This window comes from Cylas formicarius, unplaced genomic scaffold (assembly GCF_029955315.1).
Source record: "Cylas formicarius isolate icCylForm1 unplaced genomic scaffold, icCylForm1.1 PGA_scaffold_10__41_contigs__length_53128322, whole genome shotgun sequence".
NCBI classification, from domain to species: Eukaryota; Metazoa; Arthropoda; class Insecta; order Coleoptera; family Brentidae; genus Cylas; species Cylas formicarius.
Window position 1 is genome coordinate 8,272,807 of NW_026844214.1, and position 27,503 is coordinate 8,300,309.

Below are 27,503 nucleotides of genomic sequence, written 5' to 3' on the forward strand. Positions count from 1 at the left end.
GCCAAAAAAAAAACCATTGCTACCAAAATTTATCAATGATCTTCGGCACGAACTTTCTTTGGTTGCTTATCTCTTGTACCATAGATTATAAATTTAGCAAGACTTATACAGCCCAGTCTAAATGACTTGCATGAGCCAATTTGAGAAATAAGAATCAATTCTCGAATATCGTATATCATATGGAAGACATATTTCGTATTATTTAGTTTTTCTAACTGCAGTTTTCATTTCTTGTGCCCAGAAAGTCTTTTTTGAGACAAAACTATGACACTTCTTTTCTGTTTTTATCTAAGAATCTATACGCGACAGGCGTACAGAGGGTAATGATTTTCCGCATGCGCATTGCGGATGCCTCCATATTTCATCCATTAACCTGCACTTTGCGCCATTTTCTTTCTAAACAGCGATTTCCACATACTTAATTACTTCTTATTACTTTTTTTAAATAGTTGCAAAATAAGTTCTTGTATTATCGGCATAGCCCGAGCAAGGCGTTTAATTCTAGTATCTATATGGTTCCGATATATCTCATTCTATTCAAAATCAAAATTTTCCCTTGTAATCGTCCCCAAAAACTTTGAAATCGGTATCCACAGTGTGGATTTACTGTTTTTAGTGTTCAGTGAATGTTTTAAAGTCATAATCATGGTCGGCTCCGTCGTTTTTTCCTGTTCACGCCGGTATGGCGGCCGGATGGATCCGGATGGTCCGAGGGGGAAGCGGAGGAGGCCGTTTTTTGTAATCGGTCAAAGAACCATTTTTTTGTTGAAATTCCATTTTGTATATGTAACAAATCCGGAGGATAATGGATTGGCCCAGACCCTTCTTTTAAGAAGGTATTATTTAGGATATTTGAATAAGGTTCATAATTGTGTAAGCTGGCCGAATGACCTTATGTAGTCTTGGCCATTAGAAGTAAAGAAGAAAGAAGAACCATACATTATTGGTTTAGATTGTTGGTAATTACAATTACATGAGTGCATAATTTTGAGCGGACATCAATTTTTTAATAATATAAACTGTAGGTCTCCGGTGTAACCGCGTTAGGAGTTTTTTTATATTTCTTAATTACAACATTTTTTACTTCCGTCTTTCAGATCTCGGTGCAATCCAATGGTGTCGGTGTGTATTTGAGTTGGCGTCTCTGTATGTGCGATTGCTAAATTATTTTATTCTTTTAAAAATTACTTTTACAACATATTCCAACAGAATATTGGTTGAATTGTTGCTGCCTAAGGTGGTTTCTAAAGGGTTAAAACCAAATGGTCTAAATGACCTTTAAAAACTTCTTCATTTTTATAAATGACTAAAGCAGGTCGTGATTGATTACTGCAGAGATCTTGATCCACAAAAAAAAACAAAATGTACAGCGGGAGACTATTAATTTAATTTTTTGGAAAAGTATTTCCTTAAGGGATGTCTTGCGCACTATTTGATGAAACATTACGATCTGAAACATGTAGAATCAACAAAAGGTTCAATGAATGTTCTTTTTACTAGTATATGATACAGTAATGGTATACAAGATAAACAGACACCGTAATTACGCTAAAATTACATCTAGTTACAGTTTTAGACATGGCTCGCGCATGCGCATATTGAATAACTACTTCGATATTTTTTATGTTGATTTCCAAACTGTCTGCATTGTCAGCATAGGCCAAGCCGATATATTTACTAACTATATGGAAAGTTCATGCACCAACATGCACTTGATGCCATTTTTTATATAGTAATCTGGGCATATTTTGAGAAAGTGAAATCTTTTTATTTTTCCCTTCTAAATATTTTTTGATGTTACGAATGTCCTATGTTATCTAAATAATAACTGACCTGTATAATTACATCCAGTGCTATATAGTTTTAACACACACAAAACAATATTGCCTAATTGTTCCACCTCGGTGGTTAATAATCGTTTGTTGGAATGTTTTTATTTTAAAACATTTTCAACCCTTAATTTTTTTTACGGAATACTTTGTATATTAATTTTTGTTTTAGAATTATTTAAATAAAAAAATGACAGTCATAATTGTGATTAATAATATAACAGTCAACCTCGGTAAAATTGATTAACTGGAAAACTATTCAGCAAAATGTTGCAGGAGAAGTTGAAAAATAAACCAAATATTTTACATTTTTATTAGTGAAACCAGGCACAAATAAATTCTTTTTTGTGAGACCTAGAGTAATAATAATTAAATCCTAAGTAAACTAGATACAGATTAAACTTATACTACATATGTACACGCAAACAAATAAAATAAAATTTTGGAAATATACAAAACTCTAGATTTGAACTGACAACCTTCACTTCAATTTTATAAAATTAGCTTTTAAAATAGCGACTTTCGTTTAAGTGTTCCTAAAATATAGTTTATTAACACGCAATTGCTATTTTAAATAGTAACATAAATTATAATACTTTTTATTCTACTTGTAAATATTTCTTTCCATTTTGATTCAATTGAAGTTTGAAAAATATTTATGTCCTATTTTTGTCATTGGTCAGAAATCACAATTTTCTGCTTTAAAATTCAGTTAAAATTTCATGAAGAAAGTATATCTAACTAAAATTAACCGTTTATTGGGTATGGTTATGATTTCAAATTGGTATATACTAACACTGCCGATTTCATTGTATTTGCGTTTGTAAACTTCAAGGCCATGTGAACCAGCCAAGCAGCTCTTTCGAAAGAAAAAAAAATTGATTAATAATAGTATTAATATTGGTATCTATCAACAGCTATTTTTCAAATATTAAGTTTCGGAGGTTGTTCCTGTAAGAATCAAAGCTCAAACAAATATCCGAGTACCTGGTCTAAAAAGGAAGTCATTCTCATCGACTGACTTTCCCAGGCCTTTAATACGCTTGTGCAACAAACTTGCTCCCTTTAAACAAGTCATATACTGTTGTTGCTTATCACGCGTCCATAATTTCAACATTACTTTTGCAGCAGTACGAGTTTTTGATATATAAATCGTTTCTACCCCCTGCTTTTTGATAAGACTTGTTTCATAGTGACAAAAGTAGTCCAATTGTTGTAAGGGGTCCACTTACCAAATAAAACTCCATGAGCTAAGTGGTCAGTTAGGTAATTTCATAATTTTACAAATAAACCAAAGGTATCTAGAATCTAATATACCATCCTGGGCCACCCAGGTCTACTAATTTCAATAACAATGAGTTACAGCAAACTTAGTGAGGTCAGCGCCATATTCAACTATAAGTAATTTTCTTTGTTATTTGGTATTATTTGATATGATCAAGTACAGTGAAAACTTCCTAACTCAACAAGCTTACTATTGCATAACCTTTTTTGAAGATTTAATGGGATATGGGACTTCTTACAACTACTGCAGGTAGATTAACTTTGGATAATGTGGATATACTTACAGGCTTAGTTTAGCTATAAATATGTGGATGTCTCCACCTATAGCTATTTTATTTCATATTGTCCGAAACTGCTGCTATAAACTACCATTACTATCTAGTTGTTTTCAGGCAGCCTTCTATATCACAAATAACTGTTATTTTTATTAATAATGTGGAGGTTTTAAATTGAGTCAACATTTCAAGCAAATGAAATAAAATAAAAAATTGTGATTTAGCCTATGTATTCTTCGATATAAGTAAAGTAAAAAATAAAATGTTATCAATTATTTCCTTAACAATGAAACACAGTTACAAATTTTCGATTAACAATGTGTTATCTTAACAATCTTATATTACACTAAATACTAACCAGTCTTAACAATTCACACAATTTGCAGCTAAACTTTAAATTTCGTGTTTAGTCAGACAAAAAATAAATGAGCCCCCGCCCCCCTACCGAATGCACAAGAAATGTTTTGCTTATTGGTATGTATTAAATTTTTTGAGCCATTCAAGCTTTCGTTGTTTGTTAGCATGGAAAATAAAACGGCCCTATTCGCAGTGTGAACTAAAAATGCAATGTTAAAAAAATATATCAAATAATATTTGACAAGCCAACATTTCACAAGCTTACTGCGACATATTTCATATGTTCATTTCTTTTTTTTCGGCTAAATTTTTAACTTAATGACTTTCACTTTTTTACCAAATATTTCATTTGTATAAAATTTCTTGCAAGCCTCATTGCGTTAATACTAAAAACAGTTTAGGCCCCTCGCAAACATAGTCACTTGTACCACTGTGCGACAAATAAGCTCGGTTTTTGACTCTGTTTCTCTGTAGTCGGTATTAGTCACAGTTTCGAAATGGAATCACTCGCCACAGTGGCCAAGAATTAGCAAAGACCAGAGACAGACAAAAATATTGTCTCAAATTTAGAAATTTTACTCCTTGTCATTTAAAACATATTAAAAAAATATCTAATCGAAAAACAAGATGCTTAAAAGATTTCTGACTAGTAGATAAATGAATAACTTCACATTGTGCTCTCCAGTGGACCCATTAATACTCTTGTTGCTCAGAAAATGAAAACCAGTACCTTTCGCCATTCCAATTTTAAAGTGCATAAAAATTGAATTGAGCTGAATCAGATTTATTTATTTGTTTGTTTGTTTTTATTCTTGAAATCATCTTGAAGACACAGACAAAAGCTTGTCGTTTTTGAATAAATCCAATAGATATGATATAATATTTATAAAAATTAATTCGGTTTCCGTTTTGTTTAAAAAAATAGCTGATGAAGTCATATCACATTAGGGACATTAAAAAATTCTTACATCAAAAAAAGCGCAATTTCTAATCCTAATCAATGTGTCAAAGCCTATTTTTGAAAAACAGCTTCCTTTGATTTACTGAATTTATTCCAAGTTAGACACTGCATACATTTATATAATAAGCAACTCACAAATTTCGGTTTCTGTGGTTCTGTTGGAATATAAATTCGAATGCATATCCCCAATAGTTGGGATGATTTTCAATTTGTTATAAAAAATAGCAATATCTAAATAATGTTTCAAGACCTAGTGATGACTCGGAATAGAATGAAAAAACACTTTCATCTAGAGTCAGTGAATGAATGCTTTTCTGGAGATTATGTATGGTCCAGATAAAAAGTTGCTAATACCATGTAGATTCGGTTTGTGGTGAGTCCAGCGCTCACAAGTGGTGCATTTGTAAGTGGCCTAAATTAAAATTATTATATTACAGATCACTAAAATAAACATAGGTACACGCGAACCTTACCAACAAACAAAGTATTTCCCTTCAAAGTATTTTTCACAAATTGAAGCAATAAAAAAATTACGTCTTTCGAACAAACTTGATATCAATCAATAGGGACCAATTCTTTGAAACATTTAGTAAACGAACCTTTCTTTCAATCACACAAATATATTACCAATATTTTCTCTATTTACATTCATTTAATAGCCAGTGTTAAGCGGATTCCTGACTCTCATCAATCATGACCCTTACAAAAACTTTTATTTGGTAAATGTTATCTCCAGGAATTGCTACGAATTTTATACAAAAATTAATTCTAAATTCACCACTTTCCTCTAACATGTAATAGTTTAATTTTATCGTTGAAGGCTGCAGAAAAGACAACTTCAATAGGGTCTGATAAAAACAGTAAAATAAAGAGGAAGGAAAAAAATATCTGACGATAAATCGCACCCAAGGATAAATTTAATTAAATAATGTGCCAAAAATAATCATGTTATGCATCATAAATAAAGCTTTGGTAAACTATAACCTATAAAGGGCTTATTCACAACTATGTATAAACTTCCTCCTTAGATTTAGTTGTTTGTACAACATTATAGCAAAGACAAACATTGATTCACTCTCTTTAATCCACGTTGTCTTGAAATATAAGTCGTACGTAACCTGGTGAACCAGATAAAGGCGAAGCACAGAAGGGACACACCGCCTGGAATCCATTTGTTCCGTGCGGGATAACCACATTTGCCCAATACCTAATAAAAAAATTACCAATTGTATGGTTCACAAGTGTGAATAATTTAGTTCAGAGCAACATGTCAACATCAATCTTAGTTTTAGTGTTCCACTTACAAAATGTTTATTGTTTATTATTATAGCATTTTAATTATCATTACTTAATATACCGAGTGCGACTGGCCGGACCTCGTAACTCGCATTTGAGTAATTTTCCCTTCATTATTTGAACAATTAGAGAACCACTAGGTCAATCCGTTAGCAAAGCTTTAAATCGGCCGAAAAATTGGTAAAGTGTCAATAATGCAGTGTTGTTGTATAGATGTTACCTCATAAGTGACGTTTTTTCACAGTTTTTTTGATTTTTCATTTTTGAAAAAAGGATGCTTTCCACTTACGAAGTCCTGGCGTGTAGCACTCAATATGTCTTTTTTAATAGGGCTTATAGGGTATAACACTGAATATCGATTCAGCTTTATCCAAAACCATAAGTAAGTATTTGAAAAAGAAAACCATTTTATTTCCAATTTGCAACCTACACAAAATTCTTACTCACTTTACAGTCTTCTCTGTGGCCATATGTCCGCAAGGATTAAACGCAAATGTTGGTAATCCTGAATCAACATAAAATGCTGGCTCTAACCCCATGAACACTTTAACAACTGGGCCCAGCTAAAAAGAAATCATTTATGGATGTATGGACCGATCAAAATATAATATCAAAAATTTACCTCCAAACAAATGGGACACTTTCTTGCTCCAGAATCTCGATCTTGGCCCCAATCATGCAGTCCCTGAACATGGCCGCAATTAAGGTAGACGTAAGGTTGCTGTTGATTTTCATTTGGAGAAACTCGCCTGGGTATTACTAAGGTATTCAAGCCAACCGGACACTGGGGTCGCCCAGCATTTATTTCGTCTATCACTCGTTCAAGGTCGTGTTTACTCTAAAAAAGGAGTAGGTCATAATGTTATAATATTTTCAACTAGTTGAAATCATACTGGTGTTTTTTCTAAGCCCTCCGCAGACCGCCACAGTAGGGTAGCTCCGCATAAATCAATTAAAGTTCCATCTTGAAGGATATTGGTTTCATCCTCAACCTTAAATGCATGTTTATAGATTATTCTCTTTATTGAAATATTTCGTGATACGTACCACTTGGCCCCTTTGTTGAGCTGATCTTGACTCTCTTCTGGTAAAAACACCACCTCCAACTGACGTTTCCAGCCACACACCACATTTCGCATCTCCTCCACAAAAGCCACCCTTTGGATGCATTACTAAAACGCCATTTGTTGTTTGACCATCAATTTCCCTACCGTTTTCTTGCCATTTACACGCCTTCTCCTAAACGCATTTTTAAATCAATCTGAATTCAACTTTTTTAGAACTACTTACCCCTAAAAAAATATTTCTAGATGTATCGAAACCGGCCGCATATATTCTAGCTATTTTGGGGTTGTTTCGTTCGCACAAGATTCGACATGCAAATCTCGATATTGTACTCTGATTTACTTTAACCTCTCCAGTTTTATCGCCAGGAATTGTGTCCATTACAACGAAATCTATAGCTGATTCTGATGACCTACCTATCTATAAATTAAGTTCCACGTCAACTTTTGAATAATAAAATGTGGCTAAATTGTATGTATTAATTTTGTGGCAAACAAATTTTATTGTATGCAGGTTTTGTTTAAATTTTTTTTGCGACTTTTTCAAGTAACCACATCTAGTTTCTTGGCAAAATCGCTACAAAAATGGATGTTTCAAGTTCAAACTAAATTGGTTATTTGTCAAAAAAATCTATTCCTAGTCTTTCAGTTCTAATTTTTCAATGGAATATTAAAAAGGACACAGTTTTGGTTAGTTTTATTTTTATGATAATATCCTTCATTACCATAATGATTGTTTTAATAAATGGTAGCTAGCTAATTGTGCAACAATTTATCTTGACATATGAAATATTAATTTAATTAGCAAAAGGGGCCACTTTTCGCAATTTTTGCATTAGAAAAAACTTTGGAGGCAGGACACCTAAGACATCTCTAACTTCGTAATATATTGTCTTGTACCCACAGTCTACTATAAAAAAGGTCATGACGTTTTTAGACATAAATATTTTGGCAAAATATCAAAGAATGAAATTAAAGAGACATTTTTCTGTATTTAGCTGGATTTTCTCTGGAACTCCTTTGCGGTTTACCCGTCGGTCTGCACATTCCAATAGTTGAAACGAATTTTGTATGTTTGACGCAATATATAAATCATATTTGAAGTGTTTAGAGAATGGATTATTCTTATCGCGTTCCCAAACCGAGAATATTGATCCATTTGCGATAACGCTCAGGTAATAACATTCTTGATATTTTTTATGTAGACAATTTAATTTGGTATAAATTAAATTTTATTTTTTTCGAAATGTTATAACAATGCTAATGAACTATTAGCAAACAAAATTCATATTTAGTCCATAAAACAAGAGCACAATACAAACCATGCCCCTAAAGAAACTGTTAATATTCCCCCAGTCCCTATCAAAATTAATAATTTTTTTCTAGTTCTTGGGGACAGTGCTAACAACCAATTTAAAGTTATCTAGTCAGAGTAAGGATCTGGACCAATTTTTTAAAGGAATGCATGAGACATATTTCACCTCACTTGGTTCTCTAGCATGTGCGTATATCAGAAAACATGTTTCACTAAATGTGTAAAAATCAACCTTTTCGGCCAAAACTTACTTGAAACATATCCGTGTCTTCATCGTTCATATATTCGACTATGACAGCGTGATTTCTACTGAGTGTATACGATATAGAATGCTGCGTCGTATCAAGAATCGCTTGGGACGAATGAGGCGTTTTGACAACATAATGCCGCGATTTCTTCACGCCGGTTGCTACAGGTCTCTTGTATAATACAAATTTACTACGACGTCTGCCTCTATCACCTTGAGGTAAAAACCCATTATAACTGAAATGTAACCAGGTTTTTATCAAATAGAGCACACCTATAGGAAATCAGAAAAGCAAATAGAAAATCACAACAAATTATTCTTTTTTGGACTATTATACAGGGTTATTCAAAAAGAAAGAGCAGATTTCAAACAGTTATTTTTTCGAAACTACCAAAGATAGAAACATGATTATAACGTTAATGGATAAAGAAAAGTGTAAAATTTATTACGTTAAAAGTTGCAAAGTTCCAGGACGTTGGATGGGAAGAGGAGGAGAAGATCAACTTTATCGTCAGTAGTCTCCCAGTTCTCCAGATCTCACTCCTTGCGATTTTTATCTCTGGGGCTATGTAAAAGAGTCTATTTTTATCTCTTTTATGCCTTGCCCTATGCCCTTGAAGATTTACGACATCGAATTATGTTCCTATCTTTTGTAGTTTGGAAGAAATAAATGTTTGCAATCTGTTCCTTCTTTTTGAATAGCCCTGTATTATTGTAACTAATTAACTCAAACATCAAATCGCTTGAACCTCAGTAAACGCCTTTCATTTTAAATATATTTTGGTAATAGTTGCTGCATTAAATAAGACTACGGCACAGTTGTTTAAAATTCTTCTCTACATCCAACTAATTCAACATAGCGTTGTCACAAATGTCAGAAACCCGACAAAACTGTGGAGAGCCTGCACTTATTTCATAACATCAACAAAATGATTCTAGTTTGGATACCGGAAGACGCCAGACTGACGACATTTATTTAGCTTAATAAAAAACCTTCGCAACTCAAAAAATGACTATTAATGTGTAAATAAAGAGCCCCACAGTGGATAACAAGTTATGATGGAAAAACGATTTTTTTCTTCATACTTTAACACATAGCTGCCAAGTTAAAACGCCTATGCGTTAACCTTCTAACAATAACCATATTGAAGATAATAATAATTTAATGAACACAACAGTTTCTTAACAACAAAAGTAATTTTTCAAAATAATTATTTTCATTTTCATAATATCGTTAAATTCAACTTACCCTAAAATGACTAGTTCTCCATATTTGACTTGTTGCTTCGGCTTTTCTGAATGGGCACCATCCTCTATTACAGGAGAATCCGTGCCATCCGATCTATAACAAAATAAAATAGTATTGTGCGGCGTTTCGGCACTTTTTTACGCATATTTTTAAGGAGTGTTGCGATTTTTGCGACACTGGGCTACTTTATATGAAACCAAACACGCCTGAAATAGAATGGAATTGGAAAATTGAGATTTTGCAACACCATTCGTATCCCGACTGCAGTGTTGTAATGTGTTCCTTTTTTTGTGATGCAAATATATATTTTTTAACGGAACACCCTGTATATTTTTTACCTATTCAAATTAGGATTTTTTTACGATTTCCTAAAATATATATAATGGAATATATTTATTTTTAAAAATAATCACAAAAATAACATTTTTCTACAATAGTTCTTGCTACATCTCAATTAAATAGTTATCAATCATCGCCAGTACACATGGCTGTCAACATACAGCCACTAGAGATATGGAGACCCTACCTATGCTGATAATACAGGGATTTATGAACTATAAAAAAAAATTCGCTCTAAACCAAAACTAATGCTATAAGTTGGCCATGTCAAAATGTCACTGTCAAATTTGTACCTGACAACGGAGTAAATAAATTCATAAAATTTATTGTGGTGTCAGTAAATAAAAAAAAATTAGCTATCAATTTTCATAAAGCTAAAAAAAAGTTTTGAGAAGGTCCAGGCTGTCAATAAGTTTGTACAGCCTAGTAAGTGAAATGTAGAGGCATACACAGAAAATCGTTTACTTCGCTACGAAAATATCAATTCCGCCTGCGGCGCATCAATTTTTAGTGTAATAGGGCCACTATGTTATCTAAAAGCTATATGACCGTCACACAACAATATAGATACTACATATTCCTATGTCACATTCAACCTTCTGGCGTTTAACAACAACAATGGCCGCTGACAGTTTGCATGTGGCATTTTTTGACAGCATTAGAATTTTTCGAAGAATGAACGAGTTAATGACGCAAAGTGCAAGTTGGTGTGTGAAAGTTAGGGGCATACGCGGAAAATGTAGGAACATGCCATAGCCACTTAAAGCGCATCAATTTAACAGTATTTAGGACCCCAATATTATCTAAGAGCTATATGAGACAAACAAATTAAACTGATTTGTTTTCGCTCGACCGTTGCTGTGCATGCTTGTAAAAGTCTGTACAAATGTGACCGAGTGCAGTAGGTTTTCTATGGAATAGAATACGTTTTGGTGGATTTTGTATATTCAACGACAGAAAATATGGTGTCATTTATAATTTTCCTCCAAATAATTGTAATTATAATAATTATAAACCTGAAAACGGTGTATCTAACTCAAAATAGTGGTTACTCTGATACAAAGTCTCCCGTTTTGCCTTCGATTTTTCAGGAGAAAGTTCAAACAGTCCGTTAACTGTTCCGTTTAATTTCTCTAAAGCGCAGCCAGATGCTTTGTCTTGTAGGTATCTAAATATATACACAAGAAATCAAATATTTGCACAATGTGCATGTTTACAACAATAAATAATTTTATAACATTTTATATCTTGTTCAAACAAAATGAGATGACCCAAGTAGAGCAAAACTTGCATTTTACTTCCGCTTCACCCTGAATTTAAATATGCAACTGCAATTAGAAAGCAAAGCGCATTACTTTAAGGTATAGTTTTTGCAAGTATCCAACAATGATAATGAATCGGTACGAATTTCGCCTGTAGTACTTAAAACATTTTTTTAAATAGATAACTGTTGGCTTTATATAATAAAAAGGAATGCTGTTAACATTATTAATTATTATTATATGTGACAACGACCGAATGAACTTTTCATTTGTGCTGTTTTTTAACTTTTGAATTAAGAAATTTGACAAATTTTCATTTAATGTCATAGTACCATAAAACAAATTGCAAATTTTCATTTAATTAAGCATTTTAGCATATTAGATCATATAGTGGCCTTATTATGCTAAAAATGTGCCCCGCAAGCAAGATTGATATTTTCATAGAGGTTATGATTTTTCGCGGGTGCCTCTACATTTCACCCAGTAACCTGAACTTTGATGCTAAACGGCTATTTTCCACATTTAACTCGTTTTTCCAAAATATTTAACGAGATAAAAGCATATGTTCAGAAAACACTGTCGTAAAAATGCCGCATCCACACTTACTGACTGCCATGTTGGGAGTGGAACGCCGCATTGGTTGAAAACGAAATTTTAAATTTCGGCCATGCACATGTTTTTTTTTAGCTTTAGGAAAATCTATACTTAGTATTTTTTTAATTTACTGACACCACCATACTTTTTTTCTACTTTCGTCTGTAAAATGCCTAACACCGATCTAGCGTGCGGGAAGCGTCACTTTACACGTCATTTTCGCTTGTTATGTTTGTTTGCCAATTCTTACGGTCATGTCAGTGAATGTATTCGAGCCATTTTAGAGAGTCAAGATTTTTCAATTTAAAATGTAGTATTTAATGCAAATTCCATTGCATATATTTTTTACGTCATCTTCGAATTAAAATTTAATAGAAATACTTTCGTCACATTATTTTGAGCCACCATGTATACTTTAAAATAATTTTAAATTTTGCATCCTAACAATCATTACAGCTTTTGTATTTACCATTTTCTCATAACTTTTGGAACCAACGGGAGAAGTAACTTTGCTTTATCGTTGACTCGCCCTGTATAAATTATACTAGTAATGTACCTAGAAAGGTATTTTTGATAAGTAGTTGATGGATTGAAACGGATTGTATCTTTGACTAATCGGAGATTTTTGAGAGAATCTGGTTCTGATATTACGTTTAAGGGACTTCTTAACCTAAGGTTAAGCCTAGTTTTTGAGTACTGGATATGTCTAAAAAAGTGTTGTTTTCCAGTTCGATAGTGATCTTGATGTTAGGAAATATGGAGTTCATGTGCTCAGAAGGCATTAATGTTCTGCTAAACAATATGTTGGAACATTGAGGCGATAGAGGCGGGGTGACCGTATTATAGCGTCTAGAGGCGATGATGCTAATAACGTGTCTAAGAAAACATTAGCGACGAAGAGACCAAACCGGAGGCAGGGAAAAATTGAGTGAATAGTGAATTGTTGTGTGTAAATAATTTTAGCTATTAGTAACTTTTGAAATTTTTGACGAAATAAATTTTCAGCTTTTATTCTACGCGGAATGACTTGTTTAACTTCATCGTCGCGTTTGGCGAACCCCAACGATTTACAAACAGTTAACATTATATCCGAATCGAATTATTTTTGCCCAAATATAAGGTAAGCAGATGAGCGCTAATCGTTCCAAAGTTAATTAACTCCACTCTTTAAAATAATTAATCCCTTGCAATATTCAGTATTGTAAATAGCAGAACACCAGAAACATAAAAACATCACGTAATCCAATTAAACAAAATATGTACCGGTAATAATGAAATAAAACGGAAAACCAAGAAAAACCGTACTTTGTTTAGAGTACAGACAATTGTGGTTTCGCCACACATTTGGCGTACACTTGCTACCTTGTCGCAAATAAATAGTACTTGTAATTGCTACCTAGTATCATATTCCACGGTAGGTTTAAGGACAATAGTAGAACTGAATTGGTATCTAATGTTTCACTTCGAAAGTTATGCAACTATTTGCTTATTAACAATTAACAACGCATTGAATAAAAATATTCAATGTTTTTTGCACAATTAATTTGTTAAGAACTTTTAGGTCACAAAAGGATTTTCATACCTTAATTGTTAATAAAAAAAATAGTTGCCCAACTAAGTCCTCTAAGCTATTGTGGAGTTTGATACCAAGTGACAGAAAATCACGTCGATTAATATATAATTCGGTTGGCTGCGAATTTTTAAGTAGCTTCTAACTATAGTAGATAGCACTCTCCGGTTCGCACAATCGAACCCGATTCTGTACTTACTTTATATCAGGACTAGGACAAAACCATGACAATCAATATTTAAAAAAAAAAAAAACGTTTTTAAACATTCACGTATATCAGTTTAATATGTTTATAATAAGACTTGTATGTGTAATATATCACAATATGTAATATTTAAATATTGCGTTCCAATTATATGTTACAAAGTACCAAAACAGTTCCAAAAAATATGTGTCAGACTAGTGCGCTCCCCACCTACACCAATTTTAAAACCTAGTATATCGCAGCTAGAGCTTAATTAAGTAGAAAGTGCACCTTCCACCTATATCAATTTTTAAACCACCTAGTATATCGCAACTAGAACTTAGGTAGGAGATGAAAATTTGCTTTTAATGGCAAATGGTCTTTAAATCGCGAGAGCATTTTTAAATATCTTTGTAAATTCCTATTCCTATTCTATCTGATCCATTATGTCCGTACCTATTTCACGGGGAATTTGGGTAGTACCCCGGGCTCAATTGAGCTCCTAATGGTCTTAATCGACTGCCCCTAGTGGTGCGCAGCTCTTTACATGATTGGAGTTGCCTCTTCTTCTAAACACATGATACTGAAGTGCCTTCTTAGATGGTAATGTCCGCGCACGCTAAGACTGATAGTCAGTCACTTTCGGCCTTAAGGTGTTGAGGGTCCCGCAATTAGAACCCTCGACTCCATCAATCCTGGTAGTCTCAAACTGCATTTCCATCTCGCTCTTCAGCACGCTACTTTTGTAAATATAAATGGAGTCCCATTTTAAAAATTTTGGAAAAAAACGCAAATGTTGCTCAAGTTTTGAACTTAAAAAAATATTTGGGATTGGGATGGGATTTTGTTAAATGCAGCCACAAACAAATAACTAAACCTAATCAAAGTGTCACTGAAATTTTAAAAACAATTGAATTTCGGAGTAAAGCATTTAGATAAAAATCATTGATTATTAGAAACATTATTCAGTATGGTATTTCAAAAAGTAATTTAAAAAGACGCCGAGCAGTCATTTCAGAACATTTGGCTGACACTTTTTAATAAAAAGAAATAGCTTGTTATCTCCTGTTGAATTAAGCTCTCAAAAAATCGTTGCCACCTACAAGATGGGCCAAAAATTATTAGCACTTTAGACGTAATTTAATGATACATTGAAATATCTCTTGTGTGTTCAATTATATTGAAAAATTGATTATTTTTTGAATAAGTCATCCTCTATTATATCGAAAACAAGACATTGTTAAGAACAAACAAAGCGCAAATAGAAAACAGTTGAGTTTTTTTTTAAATTTACATCCATCCCCATACCACGTCAAATTTGCACTTTTGCATATCAGACTACTTTTCAGTTTCCAGTTTTCGACACTTATTGAATGTAGATTTGAATAATGTTGCTCATATTAATTCATTTCTAAAATGCAACAATAATATGCGAGTCTGTAGATATATAAATTTCCTTCTCTATAGCGTTTTAATACAAACAACTCTTGTACTTTTTGATAAAACAAAAAATACATACTTATTATATAAAAGAATTCTGTAATTCCGTAGGTATTCACTAACCAAGCGAAACTGCGACAATTTGCCGAAACTTGTAATAATAATAAAAATATATTTATTTTAAACTGCAAGATTTTTTTCATTCAATATATGAAGTTCTTATTATGATTATCGATGTCAGTATTTTTTGTCATACTTACAACTTCATTTTCAAAACAACTTTTCTTCGCTTGGAGTTACTGGTATCAATTTCGGCCGACACTTCCAAAGAGGCGCTTCGTACTAAAGCGTTGCAACTCACCCTCACAGGCATTTTCTTGTTCATAATTTACACAACCACTATTAAACCCAAAGGCATATTAAGCATCATTTGGGAAATTACCTGCCTTTAAGTTTGGTTTACATCAAAAGTGGGAGAGTCGTTACGAATATTCAAGTTTATACTTGTCGTTCCTCGAAATTCTGTCTCGACAAGTTCCTTGCAGTATAGGTTGTTTTGGCGATGCCTACTTTGAGAGCAATGACTGCTTCTTTATGTCATTTCATTATTATTGTCCGCCTTCAGTGTAGATATTTATTGGGCCTTCATAGATAGATATGATTACAAATGTGCACAATCGCTTACCCGTTGTTTTAGATTCTCAATCGAGGGGATCTCGGAAACGGTAAGAGGTACAGGGTAGTTCAAATAAAGTCAAAGTTACTTTATTGTTTAATATTATCATAGTATTTTTAAATTTAATTAACATTTTATATTTATTTAATTATCAATTATTCATTAACTTAGATAAAGTCTTACGATAGAAAGGCAAAGGAATGAAACAAAATGGAAAATAACTATTCGCGAGTTACCTCGTCAAAAGATGGAAGTGACGAAAGTTATAAAGATGGAAAAATGAGCTCGTTCTTAGCGATTAAGGATATAAGAAACATAAAGTTTTTATATAATATAATATTGATAGTTAAAAACCATACTAAATCAAAACCGCTAGAGTTGTACAGTCCGCCTCAATTTTGATCGCGATGGCTTTTGCCCGTGATTATGGATTACCTGCCGACGGCAATAAAACTCGGGTCTGATAGGTATTAAAGGAAAGAACATTAGGGGCGGACTCTCAGAGGTTTTGGCAATAATATAATTTTTTTTATTTATTTAGGTGGGTATAATCTTAAAAACAATGACATTAAATATATACAATAAATTCACAGCTAGGAATATTTATACTTAATTTATTCTAAATGTCTAAATCTAATGCTGTTTCACTATCAGAGACGAGATTGAGATTAATTAATTAATTAACAGGATTTATGTTGTTTTACATAGAAATCTAAGAGTCCTCAATTTTTTTAATGTGCTGTACTGAATTTTTCCAGCTCTCAATTGGTATGTGATTAATTACATTTTTTATCAAATTTGTAACACTTGGACTTAAAGAAGGAGTAACATTTTCTGCTCTGAACTTTGATTTTACTTGGTTCCACAAATACTCTATGGGGTCAAACATGCAATGCTATGGAAGAAGGCTCAAAACAGTATGCTCAGCCCGTTCAGCGAATTATCGCACACATACTGTACTATAATTGCATGTGAATTAAAGACATTCAAAAGTTGCGCTTTTTTCTAACTGAATTCAAAATAAATATCATTTTCTAACGAATATTCCTGGATTTCAGTTTTGAGTAATGAGTGGTGCTTTGCGCAGGCGGCTGTGGCAGTTTGCGTTATCCATAACAATTTTTTTGTTCTACTCCCGTGTGTAAAATGCCTAATTACACGATCTAGCGTGCGGGAAGTATCACTTAAGTTTCGTACACAAAAGCTAAAGGTCGTAGAAAAAGTATAGTATGTAACACGTTCGGTAAATTTGTTGAAGTCAATCGTTTATTAAACACTCGCTCCGCTACGCTTCGCTCGTGTCAAATAAACTCCTGAGTCAAATGCCGTTTACCGCACTTGTTGCATAATATACTATTAAAGGATTGTTTTGAAACCAATTTTCAAAAAGTTTGGCACTTCTATGCTCGTGATAATTCAAGCTAGAATCCTTAATATTCATTGCAGACACCAGCAAGCAATTTGGTTTCTGACCCAGCGTGTATTATGGTGATGCGCTTTCCTTTATTTGAAGGTCGTCGTCTGACAGTTGTGAGTGGAATGACCCCATCCTTTGGACACAGTGTCGTGTGTTTCATCAAGTTAAATTATGGATCTGGTGTCCAATCTATATATTTTACTTTCTTGAAGATAATTAAATCTATGTAATTAAATCTCCTATTTTGCTGAACTTAAATCCCATTTTACAAACAACTCTACGGAGGGTCCACCGCTTATATTTATATTGACTTTTTTAGTTTATAAAACGTAGGAACAACTTCCCTTTGATAAGGACAATATATTTTCCTTCTTATTAGGTTTTGATCACTATTGTCTATACTCACTCACTCACTGCGTTTATTCATTTTCCACTATTAATAACATCCCTTCAAATTTCTTTTAAAGTTTTTTGTTTAATAAGTCCTCTGCTGATTACATTTTTTGAAACCTGTTCTGCATCAAACGACAAATTCCACAAATGGTCAACACTCAAGAAATATTATCAGAAAGAAAGAAATATACCTGGCCCACCCCTGCATTGACACTCAAGTAAGAAAAAAATTTTTGTTAATGTCGATGACGATTGAGACAGACTATACGGCCCTAAAGTAAAATGTATCCCTAAGAGAAGATCAAGAAGAAGAAACCGAAAATTTGTTTCGTTCAAAAATTTAAAAACAGTCACTATTTACACACTGTTGATTATTTATATTTCCGCATTCGCGGTTTCACATTTTGACTGACTGGTCGGGGAACGGTGCTCGATTTTATAGACCGCACCGCCTTCTCAGGATGGGGGTTGAATATTCCTTTGGCGTTCTTGACAAACGGCATCTGGGATCATGTTGGAGGATCCCTTTCTTGACTTTGTTTAGTACATCTCTTTATTTCGTTTCACAACATATTGGACAGGACTACTGTGATGTGTATTTACGTATTTATTTATTACATTTCCAATTTCACACACGTTACTTTTCACAATTAACGAGCCGTTATGGTATTTCGCATAACATAAAATTCCATCCCACGTCAATTCCTTTAAAGTTGGGTTAATCCTTGTCACACAGTTGGGATGCCCCATTGACGGATATTTTTTGTTACTTGGTGTTCTATGGCAGTGCAAATATGATGTTTTTAAGCAAAAGTTCGCCAACGAGTTGCATTCAAGATCTAAATATATCCAATGTAATGTAAGGAGGGCCGCAACTGTTTCTACGAGAATAACAATTTTGAAATGTTTAACAGCCTATCGTCGGCATTTTCAATATTTATTGTAAATATTCCATTATTTATTATGCACACATTTTTTGCTATTTCCGAAATGTTGATTGCTGTTTATTATTTAGTTTTAATTCTTAAATCATATAATTATTTTGCGATAGGTGCAAACATCTTCTCGTTCATTGTACATCAAAATACATTTTATTAAACTTTCTGTGAATTATTTAGCCACATTCTTCGTGAAAAACGGTCGAATTTTCTAAATTGTCAATTGAATTAATTGACAATTTCATGGTTACCTAAGACTAATATGCCAAATAATTTTTTGTAGTAATTTCCTTTTATTTTGGACTTCTTTAATTGTCGTCCAGAATAGATAAAATAAAATAAATTTCCACCGGTATAATCGCACATTTTGAGCGCCCCTGTGTATTACATGAAACTATTACATGAGACCTCCGTAAACTATAGCCAAAACTTCAGCTCTCTGCTAAGTCAAATAATAGCCAAAACCTCTAAATATGAGTATATAGAGGTATTATACAAAAATAACCAGGAATTTGTGGCGGAACGGAAAATCCAAAAATATACTGGGTGTCGAATTTAAAATATCAAAGTTGATGCTACAAACAATCAATAAGATGTTCTCTAGGTACTTAATTAAGATAAAAAAGTGATTGAATTTGAATTTTAAATCATAAAAACAATAAAATTCTTCGGGAATTTTATTATTTAAAAACCGAATTACTTTTAATTTACCTTCGTTACGAAGTTTTGGTGCAGCTTCCCTCAATATGACACAACCTAGAGGGGTACACACAGTACAACACAAAAAAATAATAAATAAAAAGAGTAGTTTGTTTGAAAAATTTTAAAGTTTTCCAGGCTTCTGTCCATCAGGATATTTCATTTCAAGTATTCTTTCAATTATCCCAGCTGCTGTAGATAAAAATGGCAATACATACATATCTGTTAACCTAATTTGGCGCAGTGCAAATGGATAAATGGTACGCCGAAAATTCTCATTTCCTACGTCACTCTTTCTATTAATTTTTGTTAATGAGCACAATGGAGTGCTCACTGCTCAGATTAATGCGCGGATGAACGAAATATGGATGGATCGAATTTCGATACGTGCAGAAAACAAGCGCCTCTATTTACTGATTTTTAGTTTGCATATTGGATTCAGGACTTTGTTAAGTATACTTAACAGAAAAAATGTCAATTCAAGTTTCAGGAACTAATAAATAGTCCTCCGTTTCAGAGAATAAAAAGAACGTTACTAACTCCAATAGCAATAATGCATATAATCAATAAAATATTTATTTATCCCTGAAGAATTGTTTTGGAAATCTAGTTATCAATATCCTAAACCTAGATACAAAGTGAAGGAAATAAAGAAGGCTAGAGAGGATACAAAAAACAAATGTAAATCAATTATCTACTATTTTCATTACTATTGCCATTATAATGGTTGTTGTGACATTATAGTAAGTTCATAACCAGTTTCATTTTTTATTTGTCCATGGCATGATTGAAGGCGGAAGGTCGATGAAAATTGATTAAAAAATAATAATAATAATGATGTCGACGTTATTCGATCCACAGTTACTCTGTCCACAACACTTATTAACAGATGTGTCGAAAAATTGTTCCCTGGACAAATAAAAAAATATATTAAAAACGAAATTCTTATTCTAATATTATACGCTAATTATTACATTACTAATACAATAATAATAACATTATTGATTCGTTGATGTTTTTCTCCTTCTTTTCCGTTTCAGCTTACCCGGCAGGTTTAGGCTTGATATATAATACAACCAAAAATATAGTGCACTTACTGCTTTGACGTTTTAAGTATTTTACAGTACCTTAACCGCAAACCTTCGCAGGACCGTGGTAAAACTAGTCCCAATAGATGTTTATTCTGCATTAAATAGGTCTTGCCTGAGATGGACCGTAACGAATATTTGTAGAAACGTCAATAGACCGTTTTAAATTTGATTAAGCATTTTCGACCAAGTGGAAATGTTTATTTTAACATCGGATATGTATCGTTCTTAAGAGTTTAATCTAAATTGCGATATATTACGGAGGTATTTGACTATGATCCTTCCAGTAAGTACGTATTTATGTACCTGATTCTCGAGCTTTGACCCTGCGAGGCTGTCTTCACCGGATAGTTCAAAGGGTAAGGGTAAGTACCTGTATTATATTTATCCTACAGGTAAGTTTGAAAATAATTATTTTTGTATTGTGTGTCTATCGATTAACACCATTCTTCTTCATAATAATAAATCTTTATGCTAGGTCCAAAAATGGTTGGGTGGAAGATGCCTTATTTTTGTCTGCGAAACACGTCAAAGATTCAAGTGTGTATAACCGCGGAAATATTGAAGGACTGCTTTGAAAATAAACTGTTGTCAAAACTATAGCCAAATATTGTTATTTTGTTGGATAATGGCTCGTATCATTCAGCCCAAATTAGAAAAATTCCAAATCTGCAAATAAAGAAGAAATTAAAGAATTTCTGTACGAAAATGATTTATATTTTGAAGAAAGCTACACGAAAAAATAACTTTGGGAATTATTAAAAATAAAACATTTTAATAAAGACTACAATAAAATACTAATAATAAAAACAGGATTGAGATGATTTGATCTGAGTTGAAAGCGCATATAAGAAAAAATAAAACTGCACCAAAATTTAGTAATAATACCATAAACCAAATTCGACAAGAGGTAGCTAAAATATCAGTACAAAGCTGGTCTAACTGTCAAAAACGAGTCATAAAAGAAGAAAATATTTATCGAGAACGATTAGTTAAAGTGACTAATACTTTATTATTATATTGAATATTTTTTATATTTTATTTATAGAAATGTAATGAAATAGAACGTAATAAATTGTTACTTTATAGTAATTTTTGTATATATTTGTAAGAGTTGCTCGGAAAAAGATTGAAAACATACTTATATCCGGCTTGTTAGTGTAGATAGATAAATTCCTAGGACGGTCCTGGAATGGCTACGGTTAAGGGTCTGCTCGGCAGGGTATTCTATAAGGGGCTGCGGTTTTGGAGTAATAAACAGTAGGCAAAGTAAATCACGTGTTCTGGTTGAAGCAAACCTGCTTGCGTACTCTTTGAAACTATCTGCTTCACACTTATTTAACAAAAAATCAAAGGCTTAAGAAATTGAAGATTCCACACGCTCTCCATCGTGACGGAACTACTTTTAGGAACTAGGAAATATGTTGGGTTTCTTTCCCAAACTCACCCAGTACAAATAATTTGATCTTCGTTCTTTGTTCTTGTCCGATTTCACGTTAAGTCGGTTAAAGACAAAAAAGAAAGGAAAAAATGCCAGTCCGAAAATTAACCTCAGTTCGCCGCACATGTGGGTCAGCAACGCGCTATTCTTGGAAGTTTTCGAACCCATCTATTCGATTGTATTATCAGACGCCTATCGATAATATGTAAGAATGTTTTATTTCTGGGTATGTCGGAATGATACGCAGAATACTAGGTATATTATGCAACAAGTGTGGTAACAGGCATTTTAGTCGAACCACTTCAACCATTTCCGGTATTTTAGTCACTGGTTTGGGAGCGATCGGATGTTTTCTGCAGATATTACGCGAAATACTAATAAGCTTCTTTAGTCAATCGTTTATTAAGCACTCCCTTCCCTGCCCTGTCCCTTATTTTTACTTATATGTTACCCAAAGTCTACAACTTGAGCATCAAATTGGATTTAGAACCAGGTGGAACAATTTTGTATAGTCAATATTGCGTTACCAAATCTGTGAAGTCGCTCGAAATCATTGCCGAATTCGAAATTTCGAACGATATTGGGCGACGGGTGACGTCATCATTGTGTTAACCAATGAAAATGGGTGGTGATAATGCAATTGCGCGCAGTCACAAAAGTTTCGTGTTTTAGTCTTCAATAGGTCATCGATGATGTCAGTTTATTTATAACTAATATTACAGTATTTCAATGTAACAATCTGTAGGAGTCATGTTTTTGTGACCGTAAACACTAAACAGGGGGTTTTAAAATGTAGATACAGTGAAAGCTCCCATAAGCGGACACTCACGGTTCCATAACTTTTGTCCGCTTATGGGAGGTATCCGCTTAAGTATAAATAAGTATAATATAATGACAAGAGGAAAAGGAAACACAAACTGGCAACATTTTTAAACTAGTTATCTATTTATCTTCAACATATATATGGCGTAAAAATAAAAAAAAACAATATTCCTTAGGTTTTTGAAAAAAGTCTAAAATGCTTGTCTGACGAAATTTCACCATATTTTGCTGAAGGAGACAATTTTCGTAATAACTCTATACATTTTTTAAGTGTTTTTGAACTGCATGGCGCTTCCACTTCTTCTGAGTCATTATTTGGACTACCTTCTTCAAGTGGGCCGCGGCATTCTACAGCATTTTCTTCTGTTGTTATGTTATCGTCTAAGGTCATGAAATCATCTACATTCTGGATTTCTGTTACTCCTAAATGTTTTGCATGTCGCAGTAACTCAGCCAGTGTCGCTAAGGGCAGATCGTCTTCAGGATCGTAATAATCTTGTTCACATTCACTTTTTCTGAATCCAGCTTTGCCAAAACAATTCTTCATTATCGAGGAATTTACTTTATTCCATGCTGTTTATATAAAATACACAGCTTCTAACACATTGATATACTTTATAAGCTTAGATAAACTTTAAACATCTTCAATTTTTGTTAAAATATGTTTCAAAATCAAGTGCCGATAATAAAATTTGAAGTTTTGTATAATACCTTGATCCAAGGGCTGACAAACTGAAGTTGTGTTTGACGGTAAAAATATAATTTTCACAATTTTCAATTTCAGTTCACGAGGATGAGAGCATGCATTGTCCACAAATAAAAGAACATTCCTTTTTTGAATTCCCATTTTCCGGTTGAATTGGAGCAACCACTCAGACATGATTTCTCGGGTCATCCATGCCTTTCTATCGGATTTCCAAGTGGCTAGTAGATCCTTAATAGCAACGTTCTTTAAAGCACGAGGACGAGCCGCTTTCCCGATCCCCATACTGTCATTCCACCCACACATGCTTCTCCTTTGAAAGATAGAGTTTTGTCGGGCAATGCACAAAAAAAGGCTACTTTCATCAGCGTTGCACACGTCTTCTGGTTTGTAGCCAAGCAACATGGACGAAAGTTTTTCCAAAAACTGTGACACATCAACTTGATTTGCTGCAATAGCTTCACCAGATATGCATTTAAAACTAACACTATGTCTCTTGCACCACTGCCCTGAGATTGGAATGTTCTGATTTCTAGCTTTCACAAACCACTCAAAACATCTTTGGTCTATAGCAAAACCTTCCTTTTTCAAAAAACCCTTCTTTTGATTTATATTAGTTCCAGATTGCTCATTACTTGTGACATCTCCCTTATTTTTGGCTATTTCAGCTGCTTGCGTTTTCCCAATATTAAACCTCTTTGGCAAATGACGAACTGAACACTTTCTTTGTCTAAAACTTTAACAATTTCCATCTTTTCCTTTTTTTCGGTGCCATTTTACGTAAAATTATAAAATAACTCCAATATCAACTACGAATCTGAAGACAAAACACAACATTAAATGCAGGCTAGCAAACGAAATGTGTAAATGGGGAATCACCTAATAAAAAACGGGGAATTACCGAATTTTATGTAGATACATTGTAATAAACGGAACTAAAAATCGTCCGGCTATTAGTTTCGCGTCCGCTTATGGGAGATTTTGGGTCACTTTCAGGAAAAATCTAATGTCCGCGTCCGTGTATAAGAGCGTCCGCCTATCGGAATGCATTCAACATTGAAAATGATATGCTGAAATTCGGTTCCAGGAACTGTGTCCGGTAAAAAAGGGTGTCCGCTTATAGGAGCTGTCCGCCAGGATAGCTTTCTCTGATTCGAGCGTTTACAGGGTGATTCAAAACAAATGCAAAAAAACAAAATATATTAAACCACAAAACTTGCTTTTTATAAGTTTGGGGATTTCGGGGTGTTGAAGTTCTCTGAAAATTTTTAAATTAAATTAAAACTTCAAATGGCTGATTCCAAAAGACGAGTTCGGAACTGAGGAAGTAGATTGCGAAAAGTGAATAGCGGAAAATATTGAAAATCTATTACTTAAAATTTTCATTAAATGATAAAAATTAATTTGGCAAAAAAAGAAGTTATGGATGGTTTTCAAATGTACAGTGCATCCCTCATTCTTCATTCTCTGTTCCTTGGTCTTATTCAAATATCTGGACTGGACTACTTTCTTAGAAGAAATTTAACGCGCAATTCATATTGAATGTTACAAATAATAATAAAATATATTTTTAATTTGGTTTATTTACTACCTTATTATTTACTTTTTACTTTTTATTCAGTAAAACGTTGTATAGAAATGACTATATTACATACATATACAGAAACTTTTATTGCGACTGCTAAAGTTAAGTAAGTCAACCCAAAATATGAAACAAAGGCTTTCAGTAGGAAAAATCGATAGACATAATCAGACCAGCAAACCACTGCAACATGAAAGATTTAGATATAGGATATAGAATAGATGCCTATATATAGAGTTCCATTTAAAATGTGGAAGTTGTTAGTTGTTTACAAAAATACATACATATATTTATTCCTTGTAAATAGAGAAATACATTTCCTTTTTTTTTTCTAAATTTTGTAACGGTTCTGAGATAAAGTGGCATTCCATAATAAGCGGGCCACTCGGTACATATTTACAAAACTTCGTCACATATTTATTGGCGTTTTTTAATTTTCATAATTTAATTTTTGAAGGATGGTAACACAAATACTGCATTTTCTTTTACAAATTTCACCCAGCAGGCAATTTAAATATAAAGGTTTTTTCCTTCATTTATTTGCATTGCATTTTAATATCTTGATCAGATTTTTAGTTTTGATTTTTTTAATTTGACATTTTTTGAATGTTAAATTCTCACTTTTTACTAAATGCAATTGTTTTCTATTTTAAAAGAATTGCAAATGAAATAAACTTTTCCTGCATAATAATCGGGTAAATATTTTAATTATGATAAAAATTATTTTTAGCCGTAATAATATCAGTTATAGCTCCCTTCCTCACTCCTACTCACATCAAATACTTTGGGGCCTTAGTAGATGCGAAAGTATGATAGCTAATTAAAATTATTCACCTGCGCAATGTAAAATCACGCGAAATCATGCGAAATCGCGTGGAAATCACTGATTTGCGAAACACTGATACAATTTTTAGCATGGTGGTTAACCCCTCGCAATTTATAATAAAATGAATTTTACAATCATCACCTATAAGCATATATTTTAAAATAATCGGTTCAAATCTGTTTTCAAAAACATTTAACCGGTTTGTTCAAACATTTTCAGGACCAGAGATTAGAGAATGGACCCTTTTTTTTGAAACTGTATTTTCTGAATTTTACCAACTTGCAAATATTTAGGGGTATTGTCATCAACAAATATATATATATATATATATATATATATATATATATATATATATATATATATATATATATATATATATATATATATATATATATATATATATGTGTGTGTTCGAAGTGTTTTCGGAGCGCGAGAATTGAAGATGCCAAGTGAGATTTTGGCGAAACGTCTGCAGGATTCCGGTCGGATGCAGGATTTGCAGGATTCCGGTCGGAGTTCAGCGAGCGAACGGATGATATCCCGGAGTATAGTGTCATTATATATATATATATATATATATATATATATATATATATATATATATATATATATATATATATATATATATATATATATATATATATATATAAAAGGAAAAACAGTCGGTCAGTATTGAATCGGAAGATGTTCAGGTGGGATTAAGTTTTTTCTTTTCATAGAATAAATTTTGTGTTTTCCGAAAAAAATTGTTTACTTTTACCTTTATTACACAGAATATTTGCTTTGCTTAATGTAAAATAATGTCGCTATTAAGAAAATTCTGAAAATCCGTAGAATACTTCAATAACAGATTTCGTATGTAATTATGTGTGACATAAAAGCTTCGCTGGGTCACTTAAATCTTTTCAAGGTAAACCTTGCGTAGTAGCGTATCGTTTACTTATATCCTGCAAATGTAAAAACAATTGAAATACCCGTTACAAGTCTTACAGCAGTCGCGCAATTATTAAATCTGCCAAGGATAAATTCAAATTATTTTTTAAACTTCTTGGCAAAAAAATGCGACGTAAAAGCGCCAGTACAAGTTGTATCCCAAATTCGCTATCTTCTAATAGAAACAATTATCAGTTTGGCATTATTGGACTGAATGATATTAAAAGGATGAAAACGACGTTTAATGATAAAATAAAAAATACAAAAAAACGATGGCATTAAGAACGTTGAATGTTGACACCATAAGGTTACAACTGTAATTCGTTATCTTAGGGCAACTATAATGGATATAGGCAACTTCTATATAACACTTTGGTAACACATTCATTTCTTGACCATTTATAGCTTTATTTAAAACAATTGTGTTGGATTATGATGCTTTGGCTGGTGGGTTCATTAATTTGAGACCTAATGCGAAACAACCGGAGAATCTCGTATTCGATTGTGACATATGACACATATCAGCACATATCGCAGTCATTAATTATAAGCAAATACAATTAATTTTTCATCGTTACTCGTTTCTATTTACTTTTTGAGCATACCATGTTTACCTGCCTTTCTTAATTTTTCAGTAATTGCCGGATTTGGCTTGTTTTGGATTAGAATATAATAAAAATAAAAATTCTTAGTAAAATTAATGTTGAGATATTATATCG

At 32.8% G+C, this 27,503-nt stretch overlaps 1 protein-coding gene across 1 annotated transcript in view; it reads right to left on the bottom strand.

The window, feature by feature from the left end:
• Positions 1-2,145: 2,145 nt before the first annotated feature.
• LOC132705407 (protein pellino) overlaps positions 2,146-27,503 on the bottom strand; it is a 29,463-nt gene continuing 4,105 nt past the window's right edge. Inside the window, exons 2-9 of the mRNA XM_060675985.1 lie at positions 9,878-9,970; positions 8,633-8,864; positions 7,293-7,487; positions 7,050-7,241; positions 6,896-6,994; positions 6,625-6,840; positions 6,450-6,565; positions 2,146-5,913 (exon numbers count right to left, since the gene is read on the bottom strand). Coding sequence (XP_060531968.1) covers positions 5,787-5,913; positions 6,450-6,565; positions 6,625-6,840; positions 6,896-6,994; positions 7,050-7,241; positions 7,293-7,487; positions 8,633-8,864; positions 9,878-9,970 — 1,270 coding nt within the window. The 3' untranslated portion in view covers positions 2,146-5,786. The remainder of the gene's footprint in view (positions 5,914-6,449; positions 6,566-6,624; positions 6,841-6,895; positions 6,995-7,049; positions 7,242-7,292; positions 7,488-8,632; positions 8,865-9,877; positions 9,971-27,503) is intronic.